The sequence below is a fragment of the Ornithorhynchus anatinus genome, chromosome 11 (genome assembly GCF_004115215.2).
Source record: "Ornithorhynchus anatinus isolate Pmale09 chromosome 11, mOrnAna1.pri.v4, whole genome shotgun sequence".
Lineage (NCBI taxonomy): Eukaryota > Metazoa > Chordata > Mammalia > Monotremata > Ornithorhynchidae > Ornithorhynchus > Ornithorhynchus anatinus.
The window spans coordinates 5,715,397-5,732,099 of NC_041738.1; the positions used below are offsets into that span (position 1 = coordinate 5,715,397).

At 46.1% G+C, this 16,703-nt stretch overlaps 1 protein-coding gene and 1 non-coding gene across 3 annotated transcripts in view; one reads left to right on the forward strand and one right to left on the reverse strand.

Annotated features, from left to right (window-relative positions):
* Window positions 1-16,703, reverse strand: part of FTO (FTO alpha-ketoglutarate dependent dioxygenase) — a 329,352-nt gene that overhangs the window by 218,834 nt on the left and 93,815 nt on the right. For both annotated transcript variants that reach the window (XM_029075991.2, XM_039913519.1), the window contains exons 4-5: window positions 13,287-13,430; window positions 3,667-3,746 (exon numbers count right to left, since the gene is read on the reverse strand). In XM_029075991.2, coding sequence (XP_028931824.1) covers window positions 3,667-3,746; window positions 13,287-13,430 — 224 coding nt within the window. The remainder of the gene's footprint in view (window positions 1-3,666; window positions 3,747-13,286; window positions 13,431-16,703) is intronic.
* Window positions 899-1,035, forward strand: LOC114815288. Its single transcript, XR_003763052.1, has one exon. It is a non-coding gene; the product is annotated as a small nucleolar RNA SNORA7 (small nucleolar RNA).

The following is a 16,703-nucleotide window of genomic DNA, read 5'->3' on the forward strand; positions in this document are numbered from 1 at the left end:
CTTCACTTGCTCTCAGATCCCCCACTGTAAATGTAATAAGAATAGTAAGTGTGGTATTTGTTAAGCGCCCCCCACACGCAAAGCACCGGGCTAAGCACTGGGATCGATACAACGCATTCAAATCAGACGCGGTCCCTGACCTACGTGGGGCTCACAGTCTGAGGGGGACAGGGAGAACAGCTATTCAATTCCCATTTGGAGGAGGAGGAAACTGAAGCACAGAGAATGGAGTAACTGGGCCAAGGTCACACAGCAGGCAAGCAGCAGAGCTGGGATTCGATTCCTGGTCTCCTGGCTTCCAATCCTGGGCTCTTTCCACTAGGTCCCGCTGCTTCTCTTATGTAATCCCTGTAAATTGAAAACTCCTTTTGGGGAGGGATCGTGTCTACTGTAATGTCCTTTCCCAAGTGCTTAGTACAGTGTTCTCCACCCAGTAAGAATTCAATGACTCTCATTGGTTGATTGATCCCGAGACTGATCTTGGGCTTGGGAGTCACAGGTCTTGGGTTCTAATCCCAGCTCCACCACTTGTCTGGTATGTGACCTTGGGCAAGTCACTCAACTTCTCTGGGTCTCAGTTTACCTCATCTGTAAAATGAGGATTCAGGCTGTGGGGCAGTAATTGTGTCCAACTTGACTACCTTGAATCTACCCCAGAACTTAGAACTGTGGTAAGTGCTTAAAAAATACCAAAATTATTATTATTATCTTCATTGCTCCTCACTGTCCCACAACTGGAAGGGAGTACTTCCAATCCAGCCATGCCTCGTCCCTTTATGAAGGAAGATCCTTGGCTTCCGTAATACTCATCTGCTTTCTATTAAGACAAAGACAAAGATAAATAATGCCAAAAACCTCACCTGGCCTACAGGACTTTTAACTACACTACCCTCCTACCTCCCTCTCAGGGTCGCAACTGGAGAGTTTCCAGTCCTCTACCAGTCTCGGCTATGGGAGGGGGAGCCAAGCAGAGGCATTCCCATTCCAGTCCTAGCTTGGGCAGTGGCTAGCGAGTGGAAGGCAATCTGCTCACCCATGCTGGGCAGCAGCGGAGACTCAAGTTGACTGTGTGGAAGAAGTCAGTGCTAACCCACTTCCGTATTTTTACCAAGAAAACTCTATGGATCCACTGCCAGAACTCTGGGATTTAAGACTGTGAGCCCCGCACGTGGCAACCTGATTACCTTGTATCTACCCCAGCGCTGAGAGCAGTACTTGTTCATAAGATTGGCTCATGTGGGGCTCACCGTCTTAAGTCCCATTTTACAGATGAGGTAACCGAGGCACAGAGAAGTTAAGTGACTTGCCCATAGTCACGCAGCTGATAAGTGGCAGAGCTGGGATTAAAACCCACGACCTCTGACTCCCAAACCCAGGTTCTTTCCACTAAGCCAGATGATGTGCATGGATTGATGTACTGGGGTGCATCACTGGACTAAAGTTCATGCATTCAATCATATTTTTGAGTGCTTACTGTGTGCAGAGCACTATACTAAGCCCTTGGGAGAGTACTATATAACAATTCATTCATTCAATAGTATTTATTGAGCGCTTACTATGTGCAGAGCACTGGACTAAGCGCTTGGGATGAACAAGTCGGCAACCGATAGAGACGGTCCCTGCCGTCTGACGGGCTTACAGCCTAACTGACACATTCCCTGCCCACAACGAGCTTACGGTCTAGAGGGGGAGAAAGACATTAACAGACATTCAAGCGCTTAGTACAGTGTATTGCGCTCAGTAAGCGCTCAATAAATACGATCGAATGAATTTAAATTAATAAATTACAGACACATAAGTGGATCAAGCCTACCGAGCAATCAATCCATCAACAGAGGTTACTGATCGTCCACTATGTGCAGAACACCGTGCTACGGAGAAAACCGAATAAAAGACACGGTTGCTGTCCTCGAGAAGTTTATAATCTAAGAAGATACACTGACACAGAACGGAGGAGAAAGAAACACTCTTTCTTGTTGTAGTGTGCTTTTCCAAGCGCTTAGTACAGTGCTCTGCACACAGTAAGCTCTCTACAAATACGACTGAATGAATTGAATGAAGGAATGAAACAACGCTACGGCAACTGAGAGCGGACATGGAAAGATAAATAGATGAATGAATAAGTGAGAGTTAATTTAAACCGGACTGTGCATAAGTAAGGATAGGTATGTAAACAAATATGCTAATAGAGGCTGTTGGATGGAATAACAATGAGTGATATGGGTTTAAAGCATTCTGCTTAAGGTGGCCGTGACAAAATCATAGAAATTTGCGTCGAGAATGCCAGCCACGGTGCTATCTTTGAAACACCCACCCTGCTATCCCAGTGAATCGATGGCTGCCATAACACAATTTCCTGTTAACACAAGGTTCTTCAAGAACGCAAACCGTATGTTACAGCAGAAACGACCCTGCCTCCGAGTTTGTAATGTTAATTTTTCGGGTTACTTTCCCGCTGAACCTATAGCATTCCCACCCGTCCACATCATCACCTGGCGGATTCACAGCGGACAGCTCCGGGCACCAGATCTCCCTCGCGGAATTGGTCTGGCCGTACGACTGACCTTCAGAGAGTGCCTGGAGGACAGTCCACTGTCTCCCTGCCCAGCAGGTGATCGATTTCAACGATGAAGACTGTGACAGGAGGGCAGCTAGTGGGAGGTCAGAAATCGTCTGACAACACGGCGACTTTCTATTCATCTCACCACTGGGAGGTCGCCAGCCTGACCGAAATGTTAAAGAAAATGCAAAAATCCCGACTTCCCCACCTGGAACAGACACACGCAGGCACACACATGCACATGCACACACATGAAACCCTTATTCCCATTTGGCCACCTCTTGCCCTTAACCTCGATGGACTGCCTGCCTAACAACAGCACTGCCAATCAATCAGTCATATTTACTGAAAGCTTACGGTGTGCAGAGCACTGTTCTAAGCGCTTGAGAGAGTACAACAGAACAATATAACAGAGTTGGCAGACATATTCCCTGCCCACACTGAGCTTAAGAGTCCAGTGTAATATTTTACCTCAGGCCCGATCAGCCCCTCCAGTTAGGGGGGATGGACTAACAGGAATTTAGACCCAAATTAGGAGAGAATTTGGGGCCTAGGCTGAGACAGAACTGATTTCTTTCATGCTCGGGGGAGTCAGAATGGAGGTCAATTTTAATGAGGGACAGCATGGCCTAATGGAAAAGGGTGAGGTGCTGGGTGGGAGTTAAATAAACAGAATTCTCGTCCCAGGTCTGCCATCAGACTAGTTCCTTAACTCTCCGGGCCTCAGTTTCCTTATGGGCAAACTTGGTATAAGGCACCTACTCTTTGTACCTCATAGATATAAATCTGTTACCCATGTGTACATTCCAAGCGCTTAATACAGTGCTCTGCACATAGTAAGCACTCAATAAATACTACTGAATGAATGAATGAATGAATAGACTATGATGGATAGCTGTGCCAGGGGCTGGGTTTGATCTGATTATCGTTTATCGACCCCAGGGCAAGGCGCAGTGCTTGGAATGTAGTAAACATTTATCAGGCACCGTAATTAGAGCAACGAGTAACGCTATATCCACCTTCCAATTGGTCAGAAAGGTCACATCTATCATTTGGCTCTTCAGGTACTTGGGACAAGTCCGTGTCAGATTTCCTTTTCTGCTTACCTCTGCCACTCGGTGCGTAGAGCTGAATCGAGGCTGGAAACCGGCTAAAACACAATGCTGATGGGTCATGTTGAGATCATCTAAGGGCAGACCAGAAACAAACTAATTGTAATTCATCAGGTCAAAAGGTCTCAATTTAACTGTCTTTTATTTGGAACTAGTCAGGGTATCCAGAGTCACGGAACAGAGAGCACATATTCAGTCCATCATTCAAAAGCAATAACTTTTTTTTAAAAAGTTGCCCCTGATACATATTCCTGAAGCCCTTCTTGTCCCAGAGTCCCACTCTAAGAATCTGGCAAATTGCCTTTCCACTTCTGCCTCAGTTTACACCTTCTCTCATTCATTCATTCAACTGCATTTATTGAGCGCTTTCTGTGCGCAGAGCAATATACTAAGCACTTGGGAGAGTACAATAAAACAGTAAACAGACACATTCGCGGCCCACAGTCAGTCCACACTCAGAGTACTCTCCTTCTGTGGTTTCTTAGTTTTAGAGGAGTACGTACCCATCACATCAGTGAGTTTTTTAATATTCTTCTTGTTATTGTATATTGTAACATTATATATTATTATTGTTTTGTTTCTGGTCTGCCAGATAAGCCTGCTGTTTGACCTCGGGCAAGGCATTTAACTTCTCTGGGCCTCAGTTACCTCATTGGTAAAATGGGGATTCAATCCCACTCCCTCCTACTTAAAGTGTGAGCCCTGTGTGGGTCAGGGACTGTGTCCAACCTGACTAACTTGGATCTACCCCAGCGCTTAGAACAGTTCAAGTGCCTAGTACAGTGCTTTGCACACAGTAAGCGCTCAATAAATATGACTGAATGAATGAATGAAGCATAGTAAGAGCTTAACAAATACCATAATTATTATTATTATATCAGCCCGGAGTCAAGATCAGTTTTTACAGAACCACAAGTAACCCAGATCCCTTCTGGGCTGCTAATATTAAGCACCTCAGATATCTTCCAAGGGGAAATAGTCCTCAGGAACAGATTTGTTAAGCATTTTTGTTCCATTCAAGAGCAATTAATCCGGTGCAGTCCACTTAGCAAACACGGCATTAGGGGTATTACATTTGGGTTTGCACCTTCATTTAAACCCTTGGCAACCTTCTAATTGAGGAACTCTCTTGAAATTGCTTCCAACTGTCTCTAATCCTTTAGGTCTTTGAGCAAGAAGCCTGTCATTTTAATTTAAGAGTTTCTAATTTGTCTCCAACGGTAATTGCGTGAAAGTGGTTGGAGCTGCACGGATAGCATGTTTCAAAGTTTAGGTGAAAAGTCCTGCCCACTCTTAAAAGATTAGTCCCAATAATTTTTAAGAAATGAAGTCTGAGAGAATTGCTCGTTAATGGAGAACTGCCTGTTGGCAACGGTAACTATTCTGAAAGCAAACAACCCCAAGCACGGCACTGCTTTCATGGAACCAAACGCTGCCAGTCACTCACTGCAAGAAATATGGGAACATATTTTTACGATGGACTCGCTCAATCTGTCATCCGTCCCATGACGGTAAGAGGAGAGATCGCAAAAGCAGTACTGTCGAATAGAAAGGGCCCAGGCCAGGGAACTGTGGGACTTGAATCGGGCAAGTCACTTCACTTTTCTGTGCCTCAGTTTCCACATCTGCAAAATGAGGCTTAATACCCTCCCTCCTCTCTACTTAGACGGTGAAGCCTATGTGTCTGTCCGACCCGATTATTCTGTATCTACCTCAGAGCTTTGGCCAAGGTAAGCGCTTGCCAAATTCCAATTCTTAATTATTAGCTCTGAACTCTGCCCCCGCCCCCACCCCTTGGTTGTAAGAGATGAGCTCTGAACACACCTATTATTATTATCAAGTGCCGTCGGGTCGTTTCCGATTCAGAGAGACCCTGTGGATATATTTTCTCCAGGACGCCCTGTCTTCTGCCACAGTCCATAACTCTTCTGACAGTTCTTCCGTTATCGTTGTTACGGTCTCTAGCCACCTAGCAGCTGGTCTGCCTCTTCCACAATTTCTCTGGACTTTTCCTAGCATTAGTGTCTTCTCCAGAGGATTAGTCCTCCTGATGATGTGTCCAAAATATGCTAATCTAAGTCATTTGGCCTTCCCAAGACCACTTTGGCTTAATTTGCTCCAAAATCCCCTGTTTGTTTTTTGGGCCACCCACGGCATTCACTAAAGCCTTCTCCAACACCACATTTCAAAAGAATCGATGCTCTGCCTATCCCGTTTTTTCAACGTCTAGCTTTTGGATTCACACATTGTCACTGGAAACACTACAGAACTGACAATTGACACAGCTACCAACCCACTCATCCAGCTAGAGACCATCACTCAACCAAAGGCGCCCCTCCAAAACCCCACTTCTTTCAGGCCCTTAATTGGTTTTGTTTCTGTCTCAATCAGTTGTATTTACTGAACACTTACTGTTTGCAGAACACGTACTAAGCGCATGGGAGAGTACAAAATAGAGTCAGTAGACAGGTTCTCTGCCCGTGCTGAGCTTTCAGTTTAGAGAGGGAAGCAGATAATCATACGAATAAATAAATTATGGAAACGCACATCAGCGCCGTGGGGTTGAGGGAGGGGTGAATGAAGGGAGCAAATCCAAGCGCGACGATGCTGCAATAGAGCAACGCCTGAGTTGTTCCATTTCCACACTTAGATGGCAAGATTCCTGAGGTTCCCATCGGAACCTAGTATAAAACCAGAACACCTTGTGCCAAACCAAAGGTGCCGAGCACGGGCCTGGAAGTCAGAAGGGCCTGGGTTCTAATCCCGGCTCCTCCGCTTGTCTGCTGTGTGACCTCGGGCAAGTCACTTCACCTCCTCTGTGCCTCAGCTATCTCATCTGTAAATTGGGGATTGAGACTGTGAGCCCCACTTGGGTCAGAGACCATGTCCAACCCGATTGGCCTGTATCCACCCCAGAACTAGTATAGTGCCTGGCACATAGTAAGCGCTTAAAAAATACTATAATTGTTATTACAGTTATTAACTTACAGTGGCACCACAGGATTCTGGGAGGACCTGTGTGATAGTTGCCCTCAAATACAGCAGTGTGGCTCAGTGGAAAGAGCAGGGGCTTGGGAGTCAGGGGTCATGAGTTCGAACCCCGGCTCTGCCACTCGTCAGCTGTGTGACTGTGGGCAAGTCACTCAACTTCTCTGTGCCTCAGTTACCCCATCTGTAAAATGGGGATTAACTGTGAGCCTCACGTGGGACAACCTGATTACCCTGCATCTCCCCCGGCGCTTAGAACAGTGCTCGGCACATAGTAAGCGCTTAACAAATACCAACATTATCATTATTATTATTATTACACACCCATCCTGATGGGTTGGGGTAGGCTAACAAAATGAGCCTCCTTCTCTAATAATTTACCATGGAGTGCATAACCTGTAATCTATTTAAATCCTTTGAGTCTTCTAACCACACAATCTTTCCCTTTTAATAGTCCATTATGGATATAGCTGCCATTTGTTTATCTCAATATCAAGTTGCCAGGTGCTGGTGTTTCACACAGCTTCCAGGCTGGGCCCTTTTTCTCCCCCTATCACTTTCAAGGAGCTGAGAATCAGTGGTCGAGAAACCTGGGTTCCAGCCCCAGTTTACCACTTGCCTGCTCTGTGACCATGGACAAGTCACTTAATTTCTCAGTGCTTTACTTTCCTCATTTGTAATTTTTAAATTTAACGCCTGTCCTCCCTTCGTCTCAGGCTGTGAACCCCATGTGGGACAGGACCAGCGACTGATTTGATTATATGTGATCCACCCCAACATTTAGGAAAGTGTTTGGGACATAGGAAGGACTTAACAAATACCACTATTCTTACAACCTGTGTCCTTGTTCTTTTCTTATGGATACATTTTAGCCTGGAATCATTTTCAGGATTTTTAAGTCAAACAAAACACTTAAATGAAGAGTTTCTTAGCAAATCTGGCCTCATTAAATATTTACAGCGGGTTCAGTGGATAAGACTAATCAAAATTAGAATGATATGAATAACAATTCATATTATTCGAGAAGCAGCATTGCCTAATGGATAGAACTTGGGCCTGGGAGTCAGAAGGACCTGATTCTAATCCCAGTTCCACCGTTTGTCTGTTGTATGACCTTGAGCAAGTCATTTCACTTCTCTGTGCCTTAGTTACCTCATCTATAAAATTGGGATGAAGACCGTGATTCCCATGTGGGTCATGGACGGTGTCCAACCCGATTAGCATGTACCTACCTAATCGTTTAGTACTGTGACTGGCACATAATAATCACTTAACAAATACCATTAAATGAACGACATAAACTTTCTAGAAGACCCTGCAGAGACCTTTCAATCAAATCAATTAATGGTATGCATTAAGCGCTTACTGTGTGCCGAGCACTGTACTGAGCACTTGAGAGAGTACAATAAAGCAGAACTTGAAAATGAATCTTCAATTGCTTATTCTGATTTCACTCCTTCAGTTCAATCATATTTGCTGAGCGTTTACTGTGTGCAGAGCACTGTACTAAGGGCTTGGGAGAGTACACTACAACAACAGACACATTCCCTGCCCACAATGAGCTTACGGTCTAGAGGTGGGGAGACAGACGTTAAAATAAATGACAGATCTGTATATAAGTGCTGCGGGGCTGGGATGGGGGAAGAAAAAAGGGAGCAAGCCAGGGTGACACAGAAGGGAGTGGAAGAAAAGGAAAAGAGGGTTTAGTCAGGGAAGACCTCCTGGGAGAGATGTACCTTCAATACGGCCTAGAAGTGGGGGAGAGTAATTGTCTGTCAGATTTGAAGAGGGAGAGGGCATTCCAGGTCAGAAGCAGGATGCGGGCGAAGGGTCGGTGGCGAGACAGAGGTACAGTGAGAAAGTTAGCATTAGATTGCATCAATTTTTGTCTGCCTCCCCCATAAGAGTCCAAACTCCTTGCCCTGTGAGTCAAGTATGTTCACAAGGTCTGAGTACAGGGGCATTCTGCCCAGTGGGTACTCTAGAAATACCACTGCTATTTTTATTATTATGGTATTTGTTAAACACTTACTATGAGCCAGGCACTGTACTAAGCGCTGAGGAAGATACAAGGTAATCAGGTTGGACACAGTCCCTGCTCCACATGGGGCTCACAGTCTAAGTAGGAGGGCGTAGGACTGAATCCCCATTTTAGAGTTGAGGAAAATGAGGCACCTAAAAGTTAAGTCACTCGCCTCAGGTCGCACAGCAGAAACGCGGCAGAGCCGGGATTAGAACCCAGGTTCTCTGACTCCCAGGTCCCTGCTCTTTCCATTAGGCCGCTACTATTACCAGCACTACCAGGCAACTGGTTGAGAGAAACTAGATCTCGCTCCTGCTTTAATCTCTCCTCCTTGGAGAGGAGAATAATATCATGGCCACGTCTGAGGATGGGCCAGCAAGTTCTATCAGGAAAATATGGCACCTTCTAGCACGAGGGTGAGAAATTTGGGGAGATAAATTTTCAGAACACGAGGAGACCGTGGAAAGGTTTCCCTCAGCGGGGCAGAATCAGCATTTCTTTTCCCTGTCAGATTGGAGGTTCTCAAGCCCTGTAAATCTCCCAATTTTCCACTGGAGGACAAGCCACTGGGAAAACAGCTTAAGTTTGTTTTTTCTTTCTGGAAGGGTTCGCTATCCTGCTGGAGTGCATAAAAGCCTGGATTCTTGAGGTTAATAATTCATTCTCACTACTCTTACCTTGCCCAGAGAACTTTAATCCCACTTCAGACAGACTGGGCTGGTTAAACCTGAACTTTGTTTTTTCTCTGTCTTCCCTTCCCCTTTCTCTAGTCACCGTTTTGAGCAGTTCTCCTGAGAGGCTGGTGGGATAGGTTTGGCACAAAGAAAGTGGGGGGCTCTGGGGGAGGAGGTGGCTACGAGGGACCACTCCCAAATACAAGTAGGATTCAGCAGGTTGGGCTCAGGGAAGTGACTTCCTTTCCCTCCTTGAGTCTGCCCCCCTCCCCTTGACCCGATTTCTGGTGCATTTGGGGACACTTGGGCCTCCAGAGAAGGATGAAACACAGAAGCAGAAGCAGCAGCAGCCAGACGATTCTGGGTATATCCTTTAGGTCCTCATCCTCGGGGACCGTTTATTCACCTCCCTCCCATCCCCAAGGAGATGCAGGAGGGACCGAGGAGCTCTTGACGAAGCCCCGGAGTGAGGGCAGGCTGTCCTGGTCTACAAGAGCCCACAAAGTCTCGAACCCGTGGCCGTAGGCTGGGAAGTTTAAAAAACCCAGACGTTGATATCCTTTTCCCTCCAAAGGTTAAAGCGCCTATGAAAATTTACTTACGGGTGGGTGGGGAAAACCCAGGTGCTGATGGGAGGCAAACACACAGGGAAAGTGCTAGCCCTTCTCTGACCACTCCACATCCACCCAGTGCAGCGAGACCCCTGAAACCCTGCTTCAAGAGAAGGTGCATAAAGCACATCATCTCCCCCACCCGACATTTTGAACGGAGCGGCTTTCAGAGGTCTTACAAGATCCTGATGAGACTTGTGACAGTCTCTAGAATGTAAGCTCGATGTGGGCAGGGAATGCGTCGGTTCTACTGTGCTCTCCCAAGCGCTTAATAAAGTGCTCTGCGCAGACTAAGAGCTCAATAAATACGACTGACTGATGACTGACTGACGGCAGAAGGAATTTCATAACTCGAGGCCTACGGCCCGAACTATGACGGATTACGGGCCGTTGGGATGAAGGAGGAAAGAACCCGAGCATAATCAAAATGGAAGTCCCAGAAAGACGGGGAACATAATTTTCCTCGGACCTTTGCCCGAGAGCCCCAACCTCGGAAAGCGCCGAACGTTAATACTTCTGTGATGGCTAGTTCAGGTTCATATCAGGCGAGCGGTCGGAGCTACCCTGTCATCTTTCTACTTTTCAGAGTGAAAATAAACATGGCGGCTGCCCATTTGGCTGGTTAAGCACCTTCCCCTTAAACGGCCATTCCTCAAGCTCACCGACTGCAGCCCGAAGTCCTGATTTATGACCGCTTCTGTATCTCTGCCTGGCCTTAGCGGAAAGCAGAACACGGCACCTACCTTTCAAGGTAACCCCCGTGAGATGTGGTCACGTACAATTATTTTGAATTTACGATTGAGTCGTAAATCGCCCCCGCTTTAAGCTCAGTCGGTCAGAGCCGGGGGCAAGGGGAGTGGGTCAGAAACCACAAAAGCTTTTGGCTCTGAAAGCTTTCCCTAAAAGGAGGAAGAACTTGAAACCCCTTGATGTCACAGCGCGACTCTCGTCTCCAACGTCCCTCAGCCGGAATCTTTTAACTACTAAAGGGGTTCCCCCTCCTTCATACTCACAGTGTTATATTCCCATTTCAAGATATGCCCCAGCGGGATCAAATAAAGAACAGATGCTAATCTGCATCTAATTTGAATATCATTCCTTTAGCCTCACGATGCATCCGAATCCCCTACTGTCTCTTTTCCTTTTCGTCAGTTGCCTCCTCTTACTTCCCCTCAAGGTCACTACCGGAAAAGCCACCTCCTTAGCAGACCAGGTTGCGGTTTATGAACAACGATCCCACCACTGCCCGGGGCAAATTCATTCTCTCACCCACCCTCGCTGCCACCTGTCGGTTGGTGAATCTGCCCTCCCATTAGTTCCTGGCGGAACGAAGGTGGAAAAGTCAGGGGTCCGGCTGGTCACGGTCGGAAGTCAGAAGGGATCAGGATCTGGTCTCACATCAGACCTTCCCACCTACCCGTGCGGCGCTAAGTTCTCGGGAACGTTGGACGAAAGGGTATCTAATTCCTGAACAGATGGACAGCGTGGCCTAGTAGGTAGAGCACGAGACTGGGAGTCAGAAGGACCTGGGTTCTAATCCCAGCTCTGCCACCTGCCTGCTGTGTGACCGTGGCCAAGTCACTTTACTTCTCTGGGCCTCAGTTACCTCACCTATAAAATGGGGAATTGAGACTGTGAGGCCCATATAGTAACGGGACCCGATTTGCTTCTATCCACTCCACTGTTTAATAGTGTCTGGCACACGGTAAGCGCCTAACAAATACCATGTACATATGTTTATTTACTTGCATGTTCAATAATTGACCCTGCTCTGCCATCCTGATATTCTGTACTTCTTCCCACCAGATCTTCATTCTTCCTCTTACCCCAACAATTTGTAAATCATTTGACATTCTTCAAGAAATGTGTCATCTGTAAATAGTTTTTTTACTGCCTCCCTCATTAGTCTGCAAGTCCTCTGAAGAGAGGAATCGCGTATGTGGCTATTGTCAAACTCTCCCAAGCACTTAGTACAGTGCTTTGTGGTCAGGTGCTCGATAAATAGCTTCGACACGCAGGCTGCAGGTGACATTAGCAAAGAGAAATCAGATTCAGACAGATTAAAAGAAACCAAGGGGAAGTTGTGTAATGAACCACAGCTAGAAAGACCAGCCCCGTCTACCCATCCTGTCCTTCGCCTTCTATTCCACCGGCACCACACCTGCACGCCCAATTTCTGCCCAGTGAAACCAACTTTCGGGCCTTCCTGGAACTCTGGAATCTGCTCTCCCAAAAATGAATCCTGAGTTGGTCTCCAAACTGCTTTCAGCCCCCAACCCCGAAGTCAAATTCAGTCTATGAAAAACATCTGTGGCCAAGTAAATCATCCTCTTTGAGAAAGACCAGAGTGGAGTTTTTTTTTCCACTAAGTGTGTTTTGAAGTTGGAAAATTAGTGAAAATTGTAAATCTGCTTGCAAATCTGGTCATGTCTAAGTCTGAGATTAGGGCAGAGATTCCAATTTAAAAGGAAAACCGTGACAACTAGTAGTAAGCGCGTCCTCGGGCCCAGCCAGCAGGGCTGCTGGGCACTTCCCGGCTGGGGATTTATTGCAGGCGCCCGACACGTTCCATATCAGACACCCCTGGAGTATGTTCCTGAGACAGCAGAGTTCAGCCTGCACTTCCTCCGCAGACCAATATATTATTATAAATTGAGCTAAACTGTTTCCTTTTCATAAGCGCTGTGAAGTTCAGATTTCAGTTATCAGCAGGCAGGGCTGAGGTCTCTCAGTGGGGCCTACTTGTGGTATTTGCTTTTAAAAAGTGACGAGAAAAGGTAACTTTAGTACAGGGCCACTTTAGAAACGGGGAAGGGAAAAAACCAGAAACGCTTAGTAAATCCAACATGGCATAGTGGAAAAAGCCCGGGCTTGGAAGTCAGAGGACCCGGGTTCTACGTTCTAAGCATTGGGGTAGCTTCAAGATTATCAGGTTGGACACAGTCCCTGTTCCACGTGAGGCTCACGGCTTAGGTAGCATGGAGTAGGATTTAATCTCCAATTCACAGATGAGGAAACTAAAGCACAGAGAAGTAAAGTGGCTTGCCCGAGGTCACACAGCAGACAAGTGGCAGAGCCGAGATTAGAATCCAGGATCTCTGACTGCCAGGCCCACGCGTTTTCTATTAGGCCGTGATTGTTCTCTCCTTAGTGCTAAGTACGGTTCTCTGTGGCACAGTCAGTGCTCAATGAGTGCGATTAACTGATAGACTGTGATGATAACAGCACAGCACAAAACTTTTCCAGTGAAAAATGATCTTTCAAAACCCTCTTCCCCTGGGCAAAGCTAAAGCATCATTTCCGCCTTGGGGAGATTACCCAGCATGAAGTAGCAGTCTCCTTGGTGAAGAGGTAATGCCAACCCAGGCGTGTCTATGTCCCAGGCTATCTTCAGGCCCACGTGCCAAGTAGCATGATCTCTCCCTTCCATTTCTTGCTCCGTCTCTCCATCCTCTTCCGGGCCTGTCGGAGAGAAAGAACATGGATCAGGAAAAACAGGACGTGCCTGGTGGGAAGTGTTCTTTCACTCCAATCTTTTAGGTGTTTCTGCAACATCCTCTAGATTCCAACTCATCCCATTATCGGGTTCTTTAAAAGTAAACATGGCATGAGTCCTCCGAGAACCTTCTGGCTGCGTCCAAGTAAATTCGTTTCACCTCCCTTTTTTCGGGTGGAGAAACCAAGATGAGAAAAGTGAAGCGACCTTATTCAGGTTCCACAGAGGGTAAGGAAGTCTTGTCCATCAGAAAATAATCCACTATAATCTATTTATTTTACCGGTCAGGGAATGCGTCTACCAAATCAACTGTGTTGTAGTAGTAGAAAGAGCATTTATTAAGTGCTTACTGTTTGCACAGCACTGTCCTAAGCGCTGGGAAATACATAACAGGTAGGAATTGGGAACGGGCCCTGTCCCTTGCTACGTACAGTCCTTTGTACACAGTAAGCACTCAATAAATACAATTGATTGGTTGACTGACAATGATCATGAAAAACCAACAATTTTCCTCACTGACGGGCAAAAACTGGCCATTTACGGTTCTTCAAAATGGATTGTTCACTCAATTCTCTACCACCCTCTTCAGAGCAAAGCTGCATTTTTAGGGAAGCAAAGTGGCCTAGTGGATATAGCACAGACCTGGAAGTCAGAAGGACCTCGGTTCTAATCTCCGCCACGCCACTCTTCTGCTGTGTGATCTTAGACAAGTCACTTTACCTCATCTGTAAAATGGGGATTAAGACTGTGAGCCCCATTAGGTCAGGGACTGTGTCTAACCTGATTAACTTGGATCTTCCCCAGCACTTAGAACGGTGCTTGACACATAGTAAGCGCTTGACAAATACAATCATCATCATTTTAGAGAAGTTTAAGGTGTCAAACGTGCAAATGAACAAATCCTTGAGTTGGACAAACAGAAGGGGAAGAACTCATACTGGATATAAGTATTCCTGATGTCATAAACTGAATGTCTCTTTCTTAATTATGTGCTTCCTCTTACAGAAGAGTCATCAACAACAAGAGCCATCGAGAGGCCTTAGGAAAGAGAAGAGACACAGAAGTAATAATAATAATAATAATAATAATGGTATCTGTTAAACGCTTACTATGTGCCAGGCACTGTACTAAGCGCTGGGGTGGATACAAGCAAATCATGTTGGACCCAGTCCCTGTCCCAAGTGGGGCTCACAGGCTCAATCCACATTTTACAGATGAGGTAACTGAAGCCCAGAGGAGTCAAGTAACTTGCCCAAGGTCACACAGCAGACAAGTGGCAGAGCCGGGATTAGAACCCATGACCTTCTGACTCCCAGGCCTGTGTTCTATCCACTACCAATTTTCTGGGCCTCAGTTACCTCACCTGTAAAATGGGGAGTAAGACTGTGAGCCCCATGTGGGACATGGACCGTGTCCAACCTGATTATCTTCTATCTATCCCAGCGCTCAGAACAGTGTCTGGCACCTAGTAAGCTCTTAACAGATATCATTAAAGAAAAAAGATAGAGAATGAAGGAAGCAGGTCTTCTAACAAAATCAGCCATTTTCACCAGAAAGGAAACTGTTCAGTTAGGCTCAGTTAGAGACCTAAGAATAGCATTCCCACAAAACAATCTAACGATTGTCATTGGAAAGAACCATGCGGGAGGAGAAAGGCTGGAGGCTACGGAGGGGAACATGCTGTTCGGGGAAATCCTGTAAACATCATTATTTTTATTCGAGACTTTCTAGTTTAAGATTCAAAAGCTATTATTTCAGGCCTTTGCTACCAAGTTGGTTTTTTCAAGACATCTGTTCCAGGGCTAACAGAGCTTCGGCCTCCAATTGCTAAGGGTGGGGTAACTTGGGAAAAAATAAATAAATTTGAGCAGATAGCATCATGTTTTGGGTCAATTATGACCCAAACTTGTTTTCGATCAAAAGATGGGAATAATAATAATAGTATTGTGAAGTGGTTAATATTGCCAGGCACAGTACTAAGCACTGGGGTAGATATTGGGGATTGTGAACCCCATGTGGGACTGGGACTGTGTCCAACCTGATAATGTATCTACCCTAGCACTTAGTACAGTACCTAGCACAGAGTAAGCGCTTAACAAATACCAGAATTATTTACAAGCTTTTGGACACAGTCCTCTGTCCCTCATGGGGCTCACAGTCTTAATCCCCATTTTACAGATGAGGCAACTGAGGCTCAGAAGTTAAAGGACTTGCCCAAGTACACACAGCAGACAAGCGGAGGAGCTGAGATTAGAACCCAGACCCTCTGACTGCAAAAAGGAAATGCTGCTTTATGTGAGGAAGGTCCAGCAGTCACTTCTTGCTGCTGATTGTCTGCTGTCACTTGAGCAAGTCACTTAACTTCTCTGTGCCTCAGTCACCTCATCTGTAAAATGGAGATTAATAATGTGAGTCCAATGTAGGACATGAACTGTGTCCAACCTGATTAACTTGCATCTACTTAGCCTTAACAAATGCCATGAAAAAAAGAAGAAAACATGGCAATGTCTGAACCATGTGACATCACTTGGGCTTAAGTTTCTGAAGGAGTCTTTTAATAAACAGTCCCGGCTCGATGTTGTTGGGGGGGGGGGGGGGGGAAGATTGGAGATTGTGGTATTTGTTAAGCGGTTACTATATGCCAGGCACTGTATTTAGCGAGCAATTAGGTTGGACACAATCCATGTCCCACTTGGGGCTCACAGTCTTAACCCCCATTTCACAGATGAGGTAGCTGAGGCAGAAGCGAAGGTTGAGCCCTACTTTGCCACTGACTTTCATTAAAGAGTATACAGAGGAGAAAACTTCATCCAGAAAATACTCGGGGGGGGGGGGGGGAGTAATCAATGCAAGCATCTTTAAAGGGCTTTTCACATTTCCCTCCCCACTTAGATAAATTATAACTCCAGCACAGGGGAAAGCATTTCTGAAGATGGCAGACACAGTGCTTTCAAAGTGTTTTCAAGGCCGCATATCGCGGACGTTCTAAAAAGAGGTCGTCTTTGTGGGTTGACTCTCCTAGACTCCTACCACCGTCCCATCCCTTTAGCGACAGCGTTCTTCTCAACATGGCACCGATAAAATGTAGCACTACAATCGGAGGCAGCGAATTCAATCAAAGTGTCCTGGAGTTTCCTCATAAATCCAGAACCCTTGGCATGCGCTCGTTAAAATGAGTTGGGTTTTAAGTGTGGGTTTTCCTTTTTTTTAAAGAGTGATACATTTTTTCATTCTTTCAG